A 24,016-nucleotide genomic window follows, 5' to 3' on the forward strand; every position below is an offset into this window, starting at 1 on the left:
CGCTACCTTTTCAAAAATATTTTGCTTTGAAAAGTGGGTGGGCCAGGCCCAACCAGAAAGTAAATTAGGTGGGCCCAGGCCCACGAGGCCCACGTGGTTCCTCCATCCCTGCTTGCAGTGCGCAATGGACAGAATATTTTTCTAAAAACCAACAGCGGTCTGTCATCGATTTGAATAAGGTTCGATAGGCCGACTAAGACAGCCTCCTTTATGGTAGAATTTACAAGAATTAACAAGTTGATGTAGGCTAGCCGGAACGCTTTGCTTTAAATCACAGCAACGCAAGCACAGCGACAAAAGAATGGAAGTACCGGAGGAAGACGTTTGAAAACTACTTGGCTTCTCTCCTCGTCCAAGACGAAGGAGAAAGCCAGCTGGATGACCTGCAAATAGCCTACTCACGATTTGTGCGAATTTTGAAGTGTAGCCTACGAATTCATCGAAGACTGTCAAGATTACAACGATGCATTGAACGTTCTTCAAAATTTATACGTAAAGCCTACTAATATTTTATTTGCGAGGCATCGCGTAGCCCAAGCAACACCCAGGGCATTCCTTAGACGATTTTTTTCCAAAATTTAAAGCTTCTGAGCAAAGAATGTAGCTTTCAAGCCGTCAACTCGGCTCAATATCAGCAGGAAATGGTACGCGACGCATTCATCAACGGCGTTTCTTCGGATACAATTCGACAACGCCTGTTGGAAAACCAAGAGCTCAGTCTAGCTGACGCATGCACTCAAGCAAGCACCCTTGATCAAGCGACAAGAGACACTCTGCTCTTTCATGCTTCAAGAGACCAACTACAGGTATCGGCCGTCTCATTGAGCTCAAATGCCCATAACGACCAAGTTGTTGAAAGAACAAAAACAATTCTAAGCTTACTATCAGTGCTGTAAGCAACGTCGCAAGATATTACTTCTTTTGTGGGGATTCGTTTGAGAGGCAGGAATGTCCTGCCCAAAAAGCAGCTTGTTACCGTTGTAGGCTAATAAAGTTGGGCATTTTGTTAAAGTATGCAAAAATAAGTTTTCTCGAGGAAAATTTACCGAATACTGAAAAGTTTGGGTGTTCATCAGGACAATAGGGGAGACCCGGGAGAGTTGAGCCGCAAGGAGGGTTGATCCACCCCCAAAAAATTCAATTTATAGTATTGAAATCTAATATTTGGGTTCCTCTGCGTGACATATGCAACATTACTGCCATTTTGACTTAATCAATTTTGTAGTTATATCTAGTATAGCTTGTTGAAGTAGCACAATGTGAAAATCAAATCTAAAAGTGGATTGCTGAGTTACAAGTCTTTCATCTTATAGCCACAAAGTAATAGCAGATAGTTTCCTTTTAAGATGTGTAATATATTGTCAATGTAATGCCTTTTTATCATGATAAGTATTATCAACTTTGCAGCGCTGTTTTAATAAAACTTTCAAGTTTTACCGAACAAGGTGACATAAGGAGAGTTGAGCCATTGGTGTCTAGGAGAGTTGAGCCATGGCTTTTACGTAGTTTAGGTAGGCAATGGCTCAACTCTCCTCAATACTATTGGTTTACTTATTATCAAAATCAGTTTTTTGTTATTAGATTTATTAACAGCTTGCAATTGATCAGAATAACGTGAATGATCAAAAGACTTGATCACAGCAGGGGGCCAGAGGGCAATTGTGAACTCAAAATTTCCCTTTTGAAACGTGTGTGACGTCATGATAATTGGATATTAATAATAACAGTATTTATTATTATTATTGATTCAATTATTTTGCTGTCAAACAATTTCCAAAGGGGCACTTCCTTTTCTACACTAGCCTATCGCTTGGAGTGACCGCAAACGGCTGGAAAAGTGCTTGGGTTGCAATTTGAAATGGGTTAAACTACTTTTTAGACCAAAAAACTATCGGGGCCCGTCATTGATGGCGGATAATGTTACCGCAACACCACCATTTTGAATTAAATAGTGAAAAAAATAAATCTAACAAGTGACATTGTAACACTGTGTACTGAATAATATTGGATAAATTATTTTGTATTAGATCTTTTGTGTTTATATGGTTTTGGTAGGCAATGGCTCAACTCACCTTGAGACTATGATCAACTCTCCTCGATCGGCGGGAGAGTTGAGCCAACTGACTTTTTTATTTCATCGACAAAATACACATATATGCAATGATGTTAGATTAATTTCCTTTTTTGTGAATGAAGGTGAATGGTTACCCTTCAGGTTACCAAACGAATTATTTGTGTAACCTAAAAATTTCGATAGATATTTTCGATAAAAATTTTGATTTACCAAAGTAGAAAAATCGGCTCAACTCTCCTGGGTCTCCCCTAATCGTTTCTAGCACTAGTTGCAACGTTCATCTGATGAAATTGAAAGTAAAAGCAACAACAAACAAGATGGTTTATTAAAGTAAAACTAACAACAAAGCAATAAACCATCTTGTTTGTTGTTGCTTTTACTTTCAATTTCATCAGATGAACGTTGCAACTAGTGCTAGAAACGAAAATTTACCGCGTGCATTAATTTTAAATAGGCAATATGTGCGCAATTCATCCGCACTGCGCTGTTTGTCTCATGCCACTATGAAATCCTTCGTTAATGGTTTCAAGGTGTCGTCACATCGACTCTGGTGGTTCTGTTAGTTTCATCAACCGAGACACTGCTTACAAGCTAAAACTTAAAATTGAACGCTGCGACTCCAAAGTCTCCATGGCTACCCACAACTTAAAAGAAAAAGTCGTAGGTAACTGTTTCATCGATATCACTGTCGGCGGGAAATTCTGCAGCAGTATAAAAGTTGGCGTTTTACAAAACTTGCGCTGCGACATTTTGTTGGGAGCACACTTCCAAAGAAATCATCGTCGAGTAATTTTTGAATACCAAAGAGGTGAACCCGATTTTGCAGATAATCACTGTGCTGCGTTTGAAAATTATATTGCAAAGGTCAAAGATGTTTTAATTGTTTCTGAATCAATTTTTTGCGCTAAACTCAAAAATGCAACCAGTTTTTTTCAATCAGGTCAAGTTTTTTTTTTCATCACATATTTAATTATGCTAGCTTTGGTCATTGTTGTGCATAAAGAAACTAATTTCTGTGGTAGCTTAATTGGTCATGCATGTTGTCAATTTTCGCAAGATGGTATTTTTATTTGAATGCAAGGTTTTTGCAATGACAGCCATTTTAAATACTACAAAAATATAATGACACAGTTGAAATAAAGGCACTTACACCTAACCACGAAAGCTTCCTAACACATAATTTTGTTCAACGGCGCTCAACCTAACAGTAGAAGTTAGTATGTTACACTATAGACACGTAAACACTTAACATCACAAATGTGTTTTAAATGCGGAATACTTGCCAACGGTGGGATGGCGCAACGGATAAGGCGTTGGCTTTCCAATTATGCAAACCTGGTTCGACTCCCGGCTTCAGCTTGTTGTTGAAAAACACCGCTCACCTCTACCCAGGGTGTAATAAATTGGGTGGGCGTAGTTGCTGAAGTAAAGGCGGCCGAGAGAAAGGAACTGGCCACCCTACTCTCCTTAGTGCCGAAGGCTTAGTATAATGAGAACCTTATTTTCTCATTCCCCAAAGCACAGTATCTGAGTATGGGACCTTTTACTTGCCAACATCAATGTGTGAAATAAAAACGAAGTGTTCAAGATAGCCACAGAAAGCGTTGTGCGGCACATGATGGTATTCCGACGATAAATACAATAACAATATAAATACAAGTACAAATGATTTATGCTGACAAAAAGTGTTGCCTCAAAGATTTTCTTCTATGTGTGGAATTGGGAAGATCTCTTTTTAAGCACCAACAGTTTTCTGCAAGCATATTTACGTCCCAGTATCCTTGGTATCTTTCTTTCGTCTGGCGAAGGTCTTGGTGGAATCTCTCTCCCTGTTCTTCGCTGCAGTCACCACAGTTGTCAGGAAAGTAATCAGGAAAGTGGATCAACTAAGTCAGCAGATTTGACATTTTTAAAACCAGGTGTAAAACTTGTTCTGGGTGGCCAGCTAATTTGTGTGTAGTGGCGATCATCAGCCCTCAAGTCTCAGCCCTCAAAAAAAAACAGACACAAAAAACATGGATGTTTAGTGTAACCGGCCTGTAACCCAAGAAGTATCGAAATTATTTTTAAGTCACCACATATTTTCCATTTGTGTTGGCTATACTAAAGAGATTTCAAAAGGAATTTCATATCTTCATAGCATTCAGTGAGCTTCACTGAATGTCCAACAGCAATAGAACCAATCTCATTGCCATTGTGTAGTAATACTGCTTTCAAACTCTTTAGATGAGTACAGATGAGTCAAAAAACAATCGCCTTTCTGCCGAACTGTAGATCAGTGGTTCCCAACCGGGGTGCCGCGGCACCCTGGGGTGCCAATTGCAATGCTCAAGGGTGCCGCGAGATATTGCAATACTGCGGCCCATTCTTTATTTTAACTTTAACCCGTTAAGTGCGCGATTTATTTAGCCGTGTTGTGCAGACGATAATATCGTATATCAGTTACATGGATTCAGTGATGCCTCCAATCACTCCTTTGCCTCCGTTGTGTATATACGTAGGCTGTGTAACGGAGTCCCTTGTGTATCCTTCGTTTTTGGCAAAAGTAGGGTTGTCCTCAAGCATCAAAGTGCATGGCCGATTGCCAGAAAGGAGCTTGTAGCCGCGCTTAATACTACGGAACTGTTAAACCAGGCAGCTAATGCACTACACCTGCCTGATCTTAGAAAACATTTCTGGTGTGACTCGAATACTGTCCTTCAGTGGATCAGAAATCCTGATTTACGATTATGCAAGTTTGTTACTCGTAGGTTAAATTGTATTTTACTCTTGTCAGAGGTGAGCAAATGGCATTTTTGTCCGACACATCTCAACTCGGCAGACGTTGGAACCAAACCGAATGCCATCACCAAAACAAGTTCCAGAGAGATGTGGTTGAGCGGTCCATCTTTTCTCATGCAGGAGGGCGAGGTTCCAACGATGAATGGAGCAGATGCTGCTATTCGTAAAATGGAACTGTCGCCGGCGATAACGGTAAGTGAAAATGCAACTGCTGGCTCCATTAGCAAGATGATCGAAACCGCACCTACTTTGTACGTGTTGAAAAAAAGAGCCGCCTATCTTGTAGCTTTCACGGAGTTCATTGTATCCAAATGCAAGAAACATGGGTATGTAAAACCAAAGTTAAATGCATCCTATCTTGAGGACGCTTTCAATAGGGTTGTTTCTTACGTACAAAAAGTAGTGTATAGAGATTTGTTAAGTTGTGACGGCCTGCCGGAGTCGATCGATGTGGTAACAAAACGTCTTGCTTCGAGCGAAGCTGGCGCTGATAAACAGTGCCTGAAGGAGTTGCGCTCTCTAAAAAAGTATCGTCCTTGTGTGGACACACGGGGGAGACTTCGTATTGAAGGTCGATTGAGTAAGTCTCCCGAAATAACTGTCGATGCGAAGCATCCTCATATTTTGCCTTCGAGGCACGCATTGACACGGCTAGTTGTCCTTGACGCTCATTGTGATAGCTATCACTGTGGTGTGCAACAGACACTGTTATCTACTCGTCAACGTTTTTGGATTGCAAATGGTAATTCCTCGGTGAAACATTATTTGCATGACTGCGCTCCATGTGCATTAAAGAAAGCAAAGCCTATCAGGCAGCTTATGTCGGATCTACCATTACCACGAACCACGGCCTATAACAAACCCTTCTTCAACAGTGGCGTAGATTATTTTGGTCCAATGACGTTTGTGGAAGGAAGAAGCCAAAAGAAAGCATGGGGATTGTTATTTACCTGTCTTGCGAGTAGAGCAATCCATGTGGAACTTGTGACGTCACTATCTTACAGTGAATTTGTTTTAGCATTTACCAGATTTGTAGACTTGCGTGGATCTATACGTAACATGTACTCAGATAACGGGACCACATTTCAAGCGGCAGCTAAAAGACTACCAGAAATTTTGGAGTCTTCTGAAATTCAAACTTCTTTGCGAAAAAAGGGAATTAACTGGGAGTTCATTCCTCCGTATGCCCCGGCCCAGGGAGGGGCCTGGGAAGCAATGGTCAAGCAATTCAAAATTGCCTTTTCCCACGTTATTGGGAACTCATCACGGAAACCCAACTTTGTTAAACTTCTTACATTTACTGGTAGTGCCACAAGAATAGTCAACGAAAGACCTTTAGTCCCTGTCTGTGATGACCCTAAGGATTCTACTGTTATCACCCCAGCCGCCCTCCTTAACCCATTCTTGAGCCCATTTTCATCAGTAGGAAATCCTCATGACCGAGATGAGTTACGGAGAGACTATAGGTATAACCTGGCTCTATCTCACAGTTTCTGGGAGAAATGGATCTCTTTCTATTTACCTTCCCTGCAGGGTAGAAACAAGTGGGCCAGTTTGGTGGAAAGCCTACAGCCTGGCCAATTAGTGGTGGTTGGTTCTCCAGAAGATATAACTAAGAGAGGGAGGTACCGTCTGGGGAGAGTCCATGAGATCATCCCCCAAATTAGAAAAGGAAAACCGATTGTCAGGCGCGTCAGGGTGGCAGTCTCAGTGGTGGATGAGGCATCGGGTGAGGTCAAAGTGGACCTGGTCCTAAGGGATATATCGTGCGTTGCTCCTGTGGGGAATGCTTGACTGCGTTCTGGACCCGGCCCCGCCCTGGTCTGTTGTTAGCGGGTGTCGTCGAGGCATCTGTACCACCCTTGCCTTTCATTTAAATTTGTAGTGTATTGTAGATATGTACCGCGCAAACCTGTTATTAACCTGCGTATTTCTATGTGTCATCCGCAGGGCTCCAACATGCGTAACTCAAGAACATGTCTTAGTAACGTATGCTCTACAGCGATCTCAGTCATCGGCCTCGTTATAAGTAGCTAGTTAGTTAGGCCTACTGTGTAATGCATTTGATTTGTTTGCTATTGTGTGTTTCATGCAAATGATGTAAATGCTAATCGTGTAAGTATTCGCAAGCGATCTCAGTAATTTGCGTCATTATAAGTAGCTAGTTAGTTACTGTGTAGTGTGTTTGATTTGTTTGCTGCTGTGTGTGTCTCATGAAACTAACGTAGATATTAATCCTTAATCGTGTAAGTATTCGCCAGGCCATTGTGGCCAGGGTGTCCAAGTGCCTTGCACTGCTATCAAAGGACAATCACCGTTTTTATGTAGTTTTAATGTACATAATTTCTGTGTATTGATGTCGGAAATCGACCCTTCTACTTCAACTTTTATTTAATTATGTGCCATAATTAGGGGCCGCAATGTTCCGGCGGGTCAATTGCCCTCTTGATCAGAATTGAAATTGTGATGAAATTTTGTTGACATTGAATTTGCGTTGTTTCTGTGTTCTGCGTGACGTGGCTTGCCTGGCTGCAAAGAGATTTCACAACTGATTATCGCCTTTTGCTGCGTGCCGGGAGCCGTTGTTTCTGGACACAATTTTGCCTGCCTTTGTGTTGAGTTTCATTTCATTATCGATCAGCGTCTTTGGACATTGAATCGGTGTGGAAAGCGATTGATTTGCTGGCTGGGCTTTCCTTATTTTGTTTCAGTTTGTAACACCAAGCGTGCAATTCCAAAGAAGTACCTGCCTTTCGTGAGCCTAACCTCCTACAAGAATTTCTTTTCCACTAATGATGTATTTAAACTACTGTATCGTATTATGTTGTGTTGTGTCGTATTGCACCCTTCACTATGCCCTGTTGTGCTCTAACTGTGCTAAATAGCTATTATAATAATGAATGTCGCTAAAAGACCTTAGATGTTGTAAAGCGACATAAAACAAACCATAACAATCAATCAATCAATCAATTTCATTATCGAAAAAAGCAAGCTAGAGAAATGAGTGTGTACCACGGATTTAAGTTGTCGTGTTAAAGCCATTGTAAGTTTATACAAAATCAAGTTTTTATCCCAACTCGCTAGCTCAATAAAATCAAAAAACAACAAGAAACAATTGCAAGTATGGTTCAGGCAGACCGAGGAGGGATTGTAGGTAGGCAGTGAGCACCTACTTTTGTAACCAAGGTGGTATATGACCACTTTTTTATCTAGTTTTTTTTTTTATAGCAAATGCCCGTTTTTCCCCGCCTTCCCTATATTATGGTTTTACTTATTGTTGCTCTACAACAGCTCAGATCTTTTAGCGACAGGAATCATCTTTAATTTTTTATCAAATTTATGATGTCATATGTCAACACATTGTTACCCGACTTACTCTCACTGCGTTATGTAAGAAAGAGCACAATCGGTACCGTTTTTAAAGTCTTCGGCCTGACCCGACCCGGAATTGATCACAGGTCTAACAGCACCAGAGTCGGGCAAAACCACTCGGTCACTGAGCTGGTTTAGCAAATAGATTGTTGTGGAAAACGCCAGTATTTAAAACAAAAGTGATCAATTCAAAGCAGTGTGATGCTGCCCAAACTAAAACTGCCTTTGGTTTTCTCTTTCACCTAACCAGATTGGAACATTCATTTCGCCATGAGTTCAGATAGACAGTTGGCATCACTTTTCATCAACGTCTGTCACAAGACTCTCGGGTAATATATTCATACAAACGAAAACCAGATCAATAAATCATAGTTTTGCACCAACGTCCAACAACTACCAAAAAACGTAGTCTTGAAATATGCCAACACAATGAAACCGTGACAGTAAACAATACACGGTGATATACCTCTAACACACTTTCACAAAAACATGTCCACACATAAATATTAAAAAAGTTCGAGAGGCGTTGACATAGTTCGCACTTTATGTAAAACTAAGTTCTCTATACAAAATACGCATCGTTAAACCACAGCCCGGAGCATTGGCGTACCTTACGCAATCCCTTTATATTTTAAAATTAGCAAAAATAAATACGGAACCGATCGGTCGAATGACAACCTTGCTCTACTGTACAATCCTAAATAAATCCTGTGTGAAAAAACACCAAGGTAATCGCACATGCCAGTTAAGGCCAAGCACAAACAAGTTATGCATGTTTGATAGTTCATTCGTTTGTCTGCAATCATTAATCCCATATTTTACTGATCAACCAACAATGTTTTGCATTTTGCAATGTTTATTAAATTAATGTCAGCTTGCAAGACGCATGGGAAAAGCATGGGAAACTGATCACAAAAAACAAAAATAACTTCTCTAATAATATCGAGGATAAGCAGCAAACCTTATCGCACTACCGTATTTACTTGATTGTAAGCCGCGGCTTATAAAGTTTTTTTTCCATCATGTTTGCGGCTTAAATTCAAGGGCGGCTTACAATCAAAGGCGGCTTACATTTTTTCTTTTTGTTTTTGCCTTTTTCCTTGTCGACTTTGCCATAGATGTTTTGCCATACTGCGTTGTCTGATGCCGACAATTGTGAAGTTGTGACGTGCATTTTAAATTGTCATATGCATTTATGACGTGCATTCGAAAGAAAAAAAGGAGTTGTCAGTTTTATTTATGGTACTTAACAGTAAACAGTTTCAGCTTTGCGTGTAAACAGTTTCAGCTTTGCGTGTAAACAGTATTTGCGGCTTACATTCAAGAGCGGCTTACATTAATTTTTTAACACTATCACATGCGGCTTACAATCAAGGGCGCCTTACAATCAAGTAAATACGGTATCTAGTTCAAAATTAAATATTTGTAGATTTGAAAGCTAATCCAAATCATACCGTACATTACAGTTAGTTGGTGCAGCAGCAAGTTTAAGCGATGTGTACCAATAGCAATAACATACTAAGGAAAGTCTTCACATAAAGAAAAACTTGGCTTTAATATAATCGCTTCTTCAAAGGTTTTGTATGGTACATTCAGCCCATGCATAAACGATTGAGAAGTGGGATAAATGCTGATACAAGGTGGTTGCAAGCTGCTTGGTTCCACTGAAAATTCTTAAAGCAATACCGAGTACCAAAGAGACCAATGAGTCAATCCTTGTGTAAAGTACAAAGAAAAATTCTTAGAATCTCTAAATGCAGACAAAAATAAGATGACGTTACTCGGGAAGAATAAGTAAAGAAAATTAGCCAAGCAAGCAGCTTCGAGAGAGTGTGACAAACTTAGTACAAGGAACCTTACAAGAGATCGTGGTGAGTAGTGTCAGTTCAGTTCACCACACAATACGAGCATGATAAACAAAGGTATAAAGTTATCGATACTATCCCTACTATAGACAAACAGATACATAAATACAAACACAACTATGCATAAAAATAATATAACTTATTTAAATACTATCGCTTCAGAAGTTGTGCAACGCTGCCGGCTTCTATACTTTGTGATAAATGCGTTGCTGCCATACAAAAAAAAACTTTTCACGTGGTACATCCGTTTTAAATTATAGTTCAATAATAGCCTGTCGACAAGAGTTTCTTGGAAGTAATGCAAATATCATAGTCGAGCAAGCTTACATCACACTAGCAACATCAAGCTTCATTTTTTTGTGATACTTTACAAACAATTGTAGTGAACTTTGTGGGTTTGATATACTTTAATTCAACGCCACAATATCTTGTGTATCTATGGTTTCTAGGGGAAACTGGTACAGTATAAAAAATTTACGAAATACGCACAAATAAAAGCATACCTTTTTCTGAAGTACCGTTACAATAGAACACAGATACAGCCAAAATCGTTGCACCAGTGCTCTACCTACCTCAACTCAAGTGTAGATAGCGGCTTTTTTAAGACCCCATGCTCCGTGCTCAAAATGAGCTCATATTCAAGCCTTTACATGGAAATAATGATAAGTTTCATGGGGCGTTTGCTTCGTTTTACCACGAACGGGTATTATTGAGAAACAATATCGGACTAAAAATTGCATTAATTCGAACAACAACAGCAACACCTTGACAAAACCAAGCTTTTTGGATTGTATGGAGCTCTTAACATGAAATCCGAATACACAAGTGGGGTTAGACATTTTATCGTCCCAAACTACAAATTCTAGTTGGATAATTGCACAGCACCAGTCGATATTAGGCAGCACAAAGTGCAGACAGATGTTAATGTTACACCATTCGGGCAAAATGGATCACGTACCATCTCATGTGATCTATTCTTGCCGAGTGATGCAACATCTGTCGTGACGTTCTAGTTCTTCTTTTCAATTTCAGAAATACAGTTCGTAGTATTGGTGCAACAAAACTTCTGCCACTTTGGAAAATAAAAAAGTTCTTGATTTTGGATTAATATTATGCAAACCTTGTTATATCGCATACTTCTTATTTTCTTATGTAAATCGGAAAATTTGGCAACCACTGGTTTACACAGAGAAACAAAGTAGAAATAAACTCATCGTCACAAAAAAAATTGAACTTATATAGATATGGAAGCAAAACAATCAAGCAGGCAAGATTGTTTTGCTTCCATAAACTGCAACTGAAAACTTTTTAAAATTTGACAGGTTGGTCTGATTAGCATAAAAAAACTTTAAATTTAGTGCTAAACTCCAAGTTATTGTTTATCGTGCATTTTTCGATTGGTTGAGAATTATTTGTCCGAACTGGTGCTGGCCCATCGGCTGTAGTTTGCCCATCGAACTAAGTGATGACAGGGGCGTACGCAATAGGGAGGCGGGTGGGGGTTAAACCCCCATTGAGCTTGATATTTGTAGTGTTTTATAGCTTATAATGTCTTCATTGAAATGCGTTATCCTCCGTTTTTCTTAGTCTTCATGTAAATCAAGTTTTATAAACACGTTTTTAAACAGCAATTGCAGCCAAGAAATTATCTGCGACGAAACAAAAATGAAAAATTGAGTAGCTGGCATCAAAATTTCTAAATATTTTACTTGCTTTTGTTGTTTAAAAGTTTAGTACAGTTGGTTCAAGCTTAATCGTAGCCTATTGTGGACACAGGCTCACCATCAGCTTAAGCAAAAACCTCATGTTTTTTGCTGATGGCTAGCCTATTTTTTAGTAGGAAACAGTTTCCACCGTTTGATTGGACATCTCCTAAGTCCTAGCATGAGCAACTTTAATGTTACGTTGAAACGTTGCTAAAACAATGTTTTGTTTCATTTTGACAGGAAATTCTTTTATCTTCTTGGATTTCGAGTTCTTAGCAACTTGGTTTCGATATGCGCTGAAAAGAAACATGAAATGCCAATGCATGAAAATCGTAGGCTGCAAGGTAGAAAGCGTCAAGACAAAAATGCGTGGGATTGCGTAAAAAGTATTTATTTTAACATAAATTGACTGCTTTCACTTAGGAGTTTCAAACAAGACACAACCTGTTTCAAAATTTTGTTTTATTTGATAAATAAATAATAATCAATCACAGGGTTTGTAGAGATTTTTGTCATCTTCCACCCACGTTTTTCTGACCCAAAGTAAAAGCAAAGCACTTAGTGACCTGTCATAGGCCCACTTTCGTTTCAGCCGTGAACTAAATGTTGGTACGATTAGAATGGTTTCATGAAACTTTTTCAAAACCCCACCAATGAAACATTCTTGCGTACGCCACTGCGTGATTATCAACTATGCTAATCACTGGAACATACAAAAGTGAAAGTGCCACCACTCAGCTGAAAACACACATACAAATGACTCAAAAAACTTGTTTCAGCCAAAACATCACACCACAATAGCACGTCGTTACAACGAGCTGTTCCAACTAATCGACCACGACAAAACTTCAGTAGAAAGTCGCGTTTAACATCACCTGGCAAATACTAGATTTTTTTCAAGTAGATGTATTTAAATTGTTACAAAGTGCTAACGGTACGCTGCATAGATCAGGGCTTCCCAAACTGGGGGTCACGTAACGAACTTCAGGGGTCCCATAGACCAATTTATAAAAAGTATACTGCATATTAACACTTCTATGCTAAGTGCTATAAAAGCTAACTGTTAACAGTCGCGCAGTAACTGACAATAGCCTACCCGTATTTTTGCAAATTTATGTGGTGAAATAGAGTCAAAGTTTAAAACCCTTTTACTCCTTTGTGAAGTAAGGTGGCTTTCACAAGCCAAAGCTTCAAAAAGGGTATATAAATGTTGAAAAATGAAGTCGTAATGTTTCTAACGGGAAAAAATTAAGACTTGGTCCATTTTCGCAGCTATTTGTCAGATTTGCTTGAAAACCTGAACGGATTTAATTTGTCTTTCCAAGGAAAAAACATCAATGTTTAACTTTGAAGTCTAAAATTGATCGTTCCGCTCGTTCATAAAAAAATTAACATCTGGGAAAAGGTTGAAAATGATTCATTTGAAATGTTCTCACTTACTGAAGAGTTTTCGGCTAACGATGATGTGGAATCAAACGTTATTAAGCCTCTAGTTATCAACCATTTGTAATATCTGTTGAAAGAGTTTCAGATGCATTTTCTTTCAGAGTTGGACAATACAAAAAGAGATTGTATCCAAAACCCATTTGCTATGCAAAAACAAAGTAAGCTATCGAGCACCTCTCTTATAAAATCACAGAAAAAAATTTGATCTAATTTTTGATTCTGAGTGTGGCTTAAATTTTCTGAAAAAAAAACTTCACACTTTTTGTCTAGTGAAGATCCATCATTATCTGACTCAGGAGTAACTGCACGTTCTTCTGCTGCCTGTTTCTTCTGCCGTTTATTTCAACGTATCTGTGCGAGTCAGCGTTCTCAACGTTCACGGCAATCAAAATAAAATACCGTTCCCAGCATCAACAAACACTGAGCCACGGTTGGACTTGCTTAGTAGAAAGCACTCGCACTCATCATACGGAATAAATGTGTTTGCTTTTTGATTTTGTTTCCTGTAGGCTACATGTTAACTAGTAGGCTAAGCTTCAAGTACGGGTATATTTTTTCTAGTTTTCGTTCAAATTAAGCCTTGCAATAAATATCACAAATGCATATTTTGCACTGTTTATGATTTTAACCGCAAAGGGTCAATGGCAATTTATGAAGATTAAAAGGAATCGTGAACAAAAAAGTTTGGGAAGCCCTGGCATAGATCATAGCTTGAGCTTGTCAATCGAGATATCGTCTACAACGCGCACCTAACTAACTGCGGGGTTGCGTTGAATACGTTCTTGTCCCAAAACGATTTTAGAGTTAGCATTATCCTCCCATGACTGTTACTTTTACCTACATCATTGGTTGAAGTCGCAATAACTAAAGAATGCACAAGAAAACACAAGCTAAATAAAATTTTAAACATACGAAAGCAATAGTCAAAGTTTAACTTTCAAGTAAAGCCAATCAAAAACTACTCCACCAACACAGAAAGCTTCTGCTGACCTTAATACTTGTGCACATTCTACTGCATGAAAGAGAAATTGGTAAAAAGCGTTAAGGGTTCACAATTCCTTAATTAAAGCAAAACACTCTGAGCATGCCTTTATGAATCTGGCACTGAAAAGCACCGTATGGAAGTTTTTCTCCATCAATTGTTATAATTTTAGAATGCTTTGTGTGAGGAACAATGCGAAAGGCTTTACAAGGCACTATAGTCACTTCATCAGAAGTATTAGAATTTGATAGTCCTGACCCGTTTTCGAGAAGATCCCATAATTTTAAAAGATTGCGACGTGACATGGTCCCTTTCAGCATCGAAAGTAAAATTTGGCCATCGCCAAGTTTCTTATCGCTGTGAAAAACGACATCATTCGAAAGATGGGATAAGTTCAGTGCTGAAACTTGAAGAAAACTATTCTCAACCGTTCGCCATAATGGAGGGACTGGTTGGTTTAAAGGTGGAAGCAGGTCATTTACCACCTCAGACGAGTCCTGGTTGGTCAGTGATAAAGGTAAGCTGTGTTTTAAACGGTCATTTGCTTCTGGCGGTATGTCATTCTGAACTTGACCAATCTGTCCTGGGCTTTGAGAGGTTTCCTCCGTCGGAAGATAACTAAGAGTAATGTCGTACCTCCGCAGTCTTGCTATCCTCATCACTGCATAAATGTTTGAACGTATTGTTCCCCCGAGAAATCGCAACCGTTCACTTTCTATGTCAACATCTGATATCAAGCCAATTACACATCCGAGCATCCCGTATAACGTTTTCTTTTCTTCACGTTCAGTAGCTGAGGTTTCCAGTGACAAAACATCTAATGCTTCAATATTCCCACGACAAATTTGAAACACGGATGACCATATTAAGGAGTGTTGAGGATGTAATCTGAAAAATATACACACAACCATTACAAAAACGACGGCTGTATGAAAAACAGATTGCTATAAAATCAACAAATATAATTTGTGAGGTTTGGAAAAATACTGGCCAATTCTACAACAGAACTTTTATGATTAAAATGTAAACCACTACACAATAATTCTGAAGATTAGTGGGAACTGGAAATTACTTTTTGACATCAGTGAATCGCTCTATGCTATCGACAGATGTCAATTAGCTTGGAAGGTGAAAAATACGTGAATCTGCTTTCATCTCAATTTTGGCTAAGACGTTTTGTAAATTAAAAAGTGTTCAGGGTGTTTCGTGCTCTATAGAATAATAAACATGAATTTTATGCATCGCTTGCAATAAATCTCAGTTTTAATATGCAATTGGAGAAAAACAACAGACCAACAACTGTCAAGTTAATCGTCTGTAATACAGCTTGAGCTCCTTGCCTATTCCGAAGATAGGCCTATGTCAAAACCAAATCATTTTCTTGACTCTTACAGCTTTCACAAAAGATCTGCCTTAAATCACTATGTTATAAGGGACATTGGAAATTTCTCAAAGATATACACTTAAGGTTATCATTTCATAAAAACCTAAACAAGTTGTTTCACCTCAGTGTTAAGGTTTTTTGCGAATAGTAATTTATTGTATTTGGTGCAATTCGATCTGCTTGGCTATTTTGCTTGATATTGGGCACTTTTTTTGTAGTACAGTGCTGTTACTATAATTATATTGATTTATACACTTAAGTTGTATGACATGTAAAATATTCATAAGTGACACTGGTCAACCTCATAAAAAGCGAATCTATGTATTGGCCAGTATTTCCAAAGAATTTAATAAACAAGCTTATCAATCAGGCGTGGTCTGCTTTTCTGTTACTTTAATACTTGGGATTAGGGTATTTTGATTACTGATTAGGCTCACGTGGTAATGAGGATTTTCACAACAAGCCATTCGCATATCGATAATAAAAAGACTATTTCCACTGTGGATATTCTTGACGTGCAAATGTTTTTTAGATACCAATATCACGCCAAAGATATACAAGGTTCACATTTTACTCTTTATCCACAGTCCCCTCAGGGAATAACCACATTTGTTTTCAAACCTTAGCAAATGATCTCAGTGATTCAAACCTCTGGGATGAGAAGCACAATTTTCATATCGAGTTCGTGTTGTTGAGCATTATCTACATCAGGATGTATGCTACATGTCACAAGGGCTTCTCAAACTGGAGGTCGCGTAGGGTCGTAGAGAGTGTGCCAATTTTACACAAAGTATAATACTGCATATTAACACTTTTGTGCAAGATGATGTGAAATTTATTAACTTTATCAATACCCGTATTTCGCAAATTTATGTGGTGAAATAGAATCGAAATTTAAAACCCTTTTACTGCACTGCATAGTGAAGTAAGGTGAAGCCAAAGCCTTAAATAAAAAATTAACGTTGGAAAACAAAGTCATGATTTTTCTAACAAAACATAATTCTGACTTGGTCCACCATTTTCGCAATGGCATCTGGCTTTTGAAATCATGCCATTTGTCAGACTTGCTTGAAAAACTGAACCAACTTAATTTGTCCCTCCAATTAATTTAGAGAAAACATCAATGTTTTTCCATTGAAATGTTCAAACTAAATTAAACATATGTGGAAACAAAAGGTTGAAACTTATTTATTTGAAATGTTTTCATTTACTGAAGAATTTTTAAGAGAATAATGTGGAATCAAACGTTATTAAGCATGTAGTTATCGACCATTTGTCAAGTACGTTGAAACAATTTCAGAAGTGTTTTCTTCCAGAATTGGACAACACCAAATTTTATTGCAATGCAAATTGGACAATACCAAACCCCATTTGCAATGCAAAAACAAAATATCGAGCACCCCTTTCTTAAATCACAGGAAAACTTGCTGATATGTCTTCAAAGTTAGAGCTTAAAATAAAGCTTCACAGTTTTTGGCTTAACGTTAGAGCGGAATATCCACCATCACCCATTATCTGACTCGGGAGGAACCGCACTCCTGCCGTTTGTTTAGACGTATCTGTGCGTGTCAGCGTTTTCAACATTGAAGGCAATCAAACAAAATACCGTTCCATCCAAACTAACATTGAAACCGCCTTGAGCTTAGCGTTAACAAACATTGAGCCACGAATGGACTTGCTTTGCAGTAGAAAGCAGCCGCACTGACCACACTGAAGAAATGTTTTTGCTTTTTTGTTTTCAGTAGGCTACGTGTGAAGCAGTAAGCGAGCGCAGTAAGCGAGTACCAATAACTTGTGTTTAGTTTTCATTTGAATTCACCCTTTCAATAAATATCACAAATGTATATTTCACACTGTTTAACATTTTAATGGTAAAATGTCGGGGAAATATTTAGAAAATTAAAAGGAGTCGCCAGAAAAAAAGTTGGAAGACGTGATATCCAGGGTGTTTCAAAAAAATTGATATCATTGTACTTTGCCAATTATCATTTATAACACGATCTCAAATTTTAACAGTATGTACAGATACAATATAAAATTTTATCTTTTAATTTTCAGGCGTTTTTCCTTTGTAGATGTAGAAATGTCATACAATAGCATAGAAAAAGCATTTTGTGTACTGGAGTATGCTAGAACAGGGGTGTGCAACGTGCGGCCCGTGAAGAAAAATTATGTGGCCCGTGAAGGTGTGCCAATTTTGAATTGTGTGCGGCCCGCGAAACGTGTTTATAATTTAGTTTAGTCTGGTACGTGTGAACAATTCATTGTGGAGTGGATTATTGCAGATTTCGCACCTTCTGTTAACCATTTTAGAAGTTTCCCACCGGCCACCGCTAATCCATTGTATTTAATTATTTGGAACGTAAAAATGTATGGTCACATAAAAGGCATTATGAACAAAGTACGACTTTGGAAAGCTCACGTACAGACAGGAAATCTTTTCCACTTTCCAACTTTAAGAGACTATGGAATGCATCATGAGAAGAAAACTGAATTTGCTGACCAACTTGAAAAATTTTTGTATGAATTTTTGGCTTGTTTCAAGGACTTCAAATCTCATGAACATTTGTTTGGTATATTCGCTTCGCCATTCAACACAGACATTAACAAAGCACCAGAAGATATAACTTGAACTGATTGATCTTCAAGAGAAAACGGATTTGAAAGCAAAGTATTTAGAAATGAATCTTGGCGATTTTTACCGAAAACATTTCAATTAAGATGACTTTCCACATTTGAAAAATCCATGGCTTCAAAAATGGCACTTTTTGGCTCAACGTATTTGTGCGAACATTTTTTTCTAAAACGGGCGTCATGAAATCTCCCTATTGATCGGTTCTGACAGACGAACACTTGGAAAATGGACTTCGAATTGCGATCATTAAAGTAAAGTATTAAAGTAAAGTATAGTAGGCTACCCTTTAAAGTAAATTTGGAAAAAGCCGTCGGGAAAAGAAGCCAGCTGCAAACTTCTCACTGAGCTCGTTTAAAGACGGTGTGACAATAAATTTGAATAGCAGTTTTCTTCAGAAATGTATGCGTCCTAACTTATTATTTCTGGAAGGAGATAACCGCTAATATAAGAATAATATGAATAACAAAAAAATACTCTTTTGTGCCTGCAACTACTAGAAATCATATGTTAAATAAACGTGCGGCCCGCGGTTTCACCCAGTTATTCATATCTGGCCCTCCTGTAATAAAGGTTGCACACCCCTGTGCTAGAACACAGTGGAATACGACTGTGCAGCGTGCATTTGCGCAACGATTTGAATAAAAAGGGACAGATCCTTTTACTCTGCACAAGCAACCTTTTTGTTCGAACATTTTATGCCATGTCCAAATATTTGGCCATCTGGTCCTTTTCTTCCAAATCGTTGCGCAAATGCACGCTGCACGGTCTTATTCGACCATGTTCTAGCATACTCCAGTACACAAAATGCTTTTTCTACGCTATTGTATGGCATTTTTACATCTAAAAAGAAAAACGCCTAAAAATTAAAAAATCATGTTGTATCTGTATTATACATACTGTTAAAATTTGAGATCGTAAAAACGATAATTGGCAAAGTTACAAGACTGTACAATGATGTCAAATTTTTTCGAAACACCTAGCGTTGGAATGAAAAAAGGCATAGCGAGAATATTCATTTGCTTCAAACAGATTCTTTCTATTAGAGTGTCAATACTTCGCTGACAAAATTATGTAGCAGGTATTGAAAATGACGTTTCTCATGATCTTTTAGAATTAAGAGTGCGAAATGAATTTTTCAAAAAGTTCGTGTTTGACAAAAAACTTTTACTAGTTTAATTAATTTCAGGATTTACATTGAAAACATGCAATGCATCAGCATAATATATATCTTTCGTATTATTAACACTTTATAATCATTTTTTTTATTTTTCTGAATACTAGGCTATGTATATAGAGTTACTGTAGTAACAGTATCAAATGTATTAATTTAAAGTTAACTTCAGTGCTCAGGCTAAGCTAGAATAACATTATACACAAACGAATTTTGCTTTTGTAAATTCATGTTTTTACCGTTTTCATGCAAGAGAAATGACTGTCCACTATCTATAACACATGCTAATACGATAAAACACGTTTACATAACATCAGGACATAGATGATCAACTGGAGTTATAGAGCAACCATGGACAAGTGCCCATAAACTATACTTGTTGCAAAATGAAGAGTCACTGAGCCAAGACAATGCTAGTATTACTTTTGTATACTGTACTTCGCAATCGAGTAGCTTAATTTAACTAATCGTTCCGAACGAGTATTATTTTGCATGAAAAAAGTTCATAAATTGCCACTAGAATATCTTAAGTTAAGACACAGCAACGCATTTTTTGCAACATATCATCCAATCTAAAGACAAACACACCGCTTATTTGCACCAAATCCATAAAACACTATTTGTGTTAAGAGACATTGTGTCAACACAATGCATTTTAATTGCACTATGGCCTAGTTGTGCCATCAATGGTAGGGTAGCTTTATTGTTTGCTTGATAGCTTACAGTTACACTTTCTTTTTCAAATGTATGAGTCTTGCCTAACAACAAAGTGAAGTTGATGAGTTAGTGATTAGAATGCTAGGTGACGGAAATTCAACACATTGGTAAGTAAAAAATCTTCGCACATCACAAAATATCTACAATGGAAAATAGTTTAGGGGTTTTGGCCTTGGTGAAATGTCCAGTGGCAAAATATACTCCGCAGTTGGGAAAATAGCTAGTGATGTAATGGTTTCACTTCAATATCACGATGCCATAAATCCCTAATTCATCGATTATTATCAACAACAAAAACTGCTTGAATCAGACATAGGGTAAAAAAATAAAAATCTGCTGCTGCTACCAATTCTACACAGAATCAGATAGAATTAATTAAATTCCATGCAGAGCTATTCAGTATTCTGGTAACAAGTTACTTGTTAATCGTTACTGATCAAGCTTGGTTTCATTGTTTGAAGCCACAAGTAACTAAACTGTTCCATATTCAGAATGGCAGCAACTTGACATATTTTTATTATTAAATATATTATATATTATAGTGGCCAATTTATCGTTCTGTCAAGTTTTATACGACTTATTTGCTATAAAAATTTGAAGTACGAAAAGCACTACACAATTAATAACAAAGTGAAAAACACAATCGTAATAAAATTACTACGGTAAAGAAGCAAGCAGCGTGAAGAAAAAGTCACGACATCTGCCACTACTGGATGTAGGTTTTATTAAAATGCTGCCATGTGGACAATTGCTTTGATGAATAAAGCTAAACAAGCACACCACTTTCAACAAGAAGTTTTACACCCAAACATATCACTTTCTGGTATTCACACTGATATTTACGATGTTGCTGCGAAACCGTTTTAATTATGTTGGCACCAATCTTCTATAGAAAAAAAATTCTACAATTATTCCAATGCACTCGCCAAGAGGTGGCTTAAAGCTTTAAACTTAAGATAAACAAATAACATATTTCATGTTTAAATGAAAGATTACCATGTACAAGCACGTCTTTTTGGCATAGTTAACATAATACTAAAACGAAGATTTTTATATGTCAAAAACACATGAATAATTAATTTATTTTTATATTCGTGCAATTATTTTAGAGAAATTTTGGCTGTTTGTAAAATATTTTGTTAAAATTAAAATCTTCGTGTTTCAAAATAGTACAAAAAACGCACAAAGCTTTCCGAAGAAAATATTTAAACACGGACGGCTTACGAATGACGAATATTCGTGTTCGTACGAAGAGCAAAGTATGTGTAAATTCAATAGCCTAATAAATAAATTCTGATTTATTTTCAAATGAGTTTAGGTAGGACGTTGCTGTAGCTACGCTATAACGTATGCTCTACCAAAACAAAAAGTTTGTTGCTCAATTCCGATCAGCTCTACTAATACTATAAAATAAACAACAATAAAGTAAAAACAAAATCATAAATTCGAAAATCAATGGCGAATTGTGGCATGCAATTGCAGAGTTTATCGTCAACATGCAAGATTGCTTGTCTTATCATGCTGCACAGTGCACACCTAGTATCTCACCTGAAAATGGCAAACACGAAGAAGATATCACAATCTTGCTTATTAACTAACCTACACTCAATATAGTTTATTTTGGCTCAACAAAACCCAAAAAGTCTGCAATAAGCTAACGGAAAGAACATAATAAAAAGTAGAAATAATAGCTGATGTATTGTGTATCTGACTATAAATAAACTAATGCTTGACTTGACCACGCTTCCAATCTGCAATCGATAAAATATCTCAAACGTATCCAAACGAATGTCCCATTACAGAAATTAGGTTGGGCATGAAAGCAAAACACTAAGACCTTGAATTAACTTTGCTAAAACTTAAGGAAAGGTATTTGTTACTTCTAAACAAGCATAGTAAAATTTAAAATCGATGTACAAAAAGTCAGCATCCAGATTGTGTGGTTTGAGCAAATACAAAATATTCTAATTTTCAGACGAGCCCCTTTTCTCGTTTCATTAATTGCCAGTTTGTCACTTATGCTTTAAAATATGACGTATAATTTCATAAAATATATTCATGCCAGAAATAAAAGCATGCACAATTGCACAGTACGGTGAAAAATATAGCTGACTGTGGAATAAAACACCAACACCTTGGGAGAAAAGTGAAAAAGTATTGTACATACTGTATTTCTGAATTCCTATGTTAACACCTTTTTTTATGTTTCTCGGCAGCCGATTGTAGCAAGAATTGACAGCGATAGACACCGTGTTTCGCCCATGAGGCTGGGCTCGTCAGTATCGCACCACTAATTCTGCCACAAGGGTATTCGACCGCCGCTTTACCAGTCAGTTTAACTCTTATCTTTGTGGAAAGAAAAAAGCCAACAAAACCAGCAGGCGCCAGGGCAGAGGACATTGTAGACATTTTATGTCAAGAAAAGTGTTAGTTAAAATCACAAAGTTTTGACTACCTGCATGTAAGTGTCTGTGTAAGTGTAAGTGTCAGTGTCATGTAAGTGTATAAGTGTAAGTGTCATGTATGCATGTAAGGAAACTAAGCTTGTAGTGTCGACAATGAACGTTTTTCAGTGGCCATACGCTAGGTAATTCAACTTCAAGGCATATGATTTAACTACTTCTACAGAGAAACAGCATCGGAAGTTTGTCGCGTTCCTATCGATTGAAAAAACCCTTTAAAGTGTTTGCGAGTTTTTAAGACAAAACGTTTCCACAATCCACATGCAGCAGTAGGGCAACTTAAACCATCTTTTTTAAATGTTGTTTTTGTTTTTTTAACCGTTTTATTTATTTTGTTTTATACTATTTCCAATCGTTTAATACATTTTTTCAACTAACAACTGTTTTCATTTATCATGACTGCTGCATCACTTATTATGAATTAGTTTGCTTCAGTTTTGACTATACTTTATCTATTCTATTTGAATAAGCTTCAGTCAACTTATTCAAATAGAGTTTATTTGAATCAATATTTTTCCTAGAACAGCAAACATTATCTTTGCATGCTAAACAAACTACTCTACAATGGCAGAATATTCCTTAATATCATAGGCTAGGCTATTGTTTCGCATATGGTAAACTTTCGGTTTTTGTTCATATGTTCAATAACTTCATTATTTGTGAAAATATATATAACAAAAAGTTCTTAGAAGTTGGATAAGAACATGGCAATTCTGCTTCTTTTAAACCCAAAACCATCTTCCTAACGTACGGTTCAAAAGTTATGAAGATTTTCATGTTTTGGGGTTACCTGAGACACCTAGTGGCTGGTTACCGGCAGGAAAATGGTGGGAAGGCCCAAATTCATTTTTTCTGGTGTTTTTGGCATATTTGTCAGGACTTGAAAACTATTGATTTTTAAATTTAAAAAAAAATTCACTCCACCCTACTGCGCATGCTCATGAATAATAATTAGTAAAGTTAAAAGAAAATTTTAACGAAAAGTTTAGTGACATTCTTGATTGCTTCAGAAGATATATTTTAGGGAAGCAAAAGTACAAACGTTGTTCCAACCTTAAATTTTAGACAGATTGTTAGTGCAAAAAACAATCGTTTTTTAAAGGTTAAACAAAATGTTTTTAAAAATAAACGACTCACAACTTTACTCAGCACTGCAGCAGTAGCAACAGCAAAAAGGTAAAATTTAAATAACTTGGAACGTCAAAAGTAAACTTGCATACTCCTAGCATGCAACTTAAAAATATTTGAAAAAAGTCTAAAAGTTGATACAATGCAATAAGGCAGTGGTTTCCAACTTTCTTTGGATGAAGACAAAATAAAATAAACAAAAAAAATAACAAAAAATAACCTACCCTAAGTATTTCAACATTTCCTTTTCTCATGACCACATTTCAGTTATTTTCCACGTGATAAAATCTTTG

The 24,016-nt window shown here is 37.2% G+C and overlaps 2 protein-coding genes across 2 annotated transcripts in view; one reads left to right on the forward strand and one right to left on the reverse strand.

Annotated features, from left to right (window-relative positions):
* The first annotated feature begins 641 nt into the window (after positions 1-641).
* Positions 642-6,649, forward strand: LOC145771014 (uncharacterized). The gene is made up of 3 exons (XM_082582755.1): positions 642-892; positions 2,605-2,738; positions 4,851-6,649. The coding sequence occupies exons 1-3, from the start codon at positions 642-644 to the stop codon at positions 6,647-6,649; spliced, it is 2,184 nt and encodes a 727-aa protein (XP_082438881.1).
* A 1,893-nt stretch (positions 6,650-8,542) lies between these two features.
* The window catches only part of LOC145770259 (sphingosine kinase 1-like), a 29,173-nt gene continuing 13,699 nt past the window's right edge, over positions 8,543-24,016 (reverse strand). The window contains exon 7 of the mRNA XM_082581858.1: positions 8,543-15,114. Coding sequence (XP_082437984.1) covers positions 14,304-15,114 — 811 coding nt within the window. The 3' untranslated portion in view covers positions 8,543-14,303. The remainder of the gene's footprint in view (positions 15,115-24,016) is intronic.

This window comes from Aplidium turbinatum, chromosome 5 (assembly GCF_918807975.1).
Source record: "Aplidium turbinatum chromosome 5, kaAplTurb1.1, whole genome shotgun sequence".
Taxonomy (NCBI): Eukaryota; Metazoa; Chordata; class Ascidiacea; order Aplousobranchia; family Polyclinidae; genus Aplidium; species Aplidium turbinatum.

What these genes read in the sequence shown, in the direction of transcription:
- LOC145771014 (XM_082582755.1), top strand. Translation starts at nt 642, where the DNA reads ATGGTACGCGACGCATTCATCAACGGCGTTTCTTCGGATACAATTCGA. An exon ending in CTAAGCTTACTATCAGTGCT is followed by an intron (nt 893 to 2,604) that starts GTAAGCAACGTC and finishes AATGGTTTCAAG; the next exon opens with GTGTCGTCACATCGACTCTG. An exon ending in CTTAAAAGAAAAAGTCGTAG is followed by an intron (nt 2,739 to 4,850) that starts GTAACTGTTTCA and finishes TACTCTTGTCAG; the next exon opens with AGGTGAGCAAATGGCATTTT.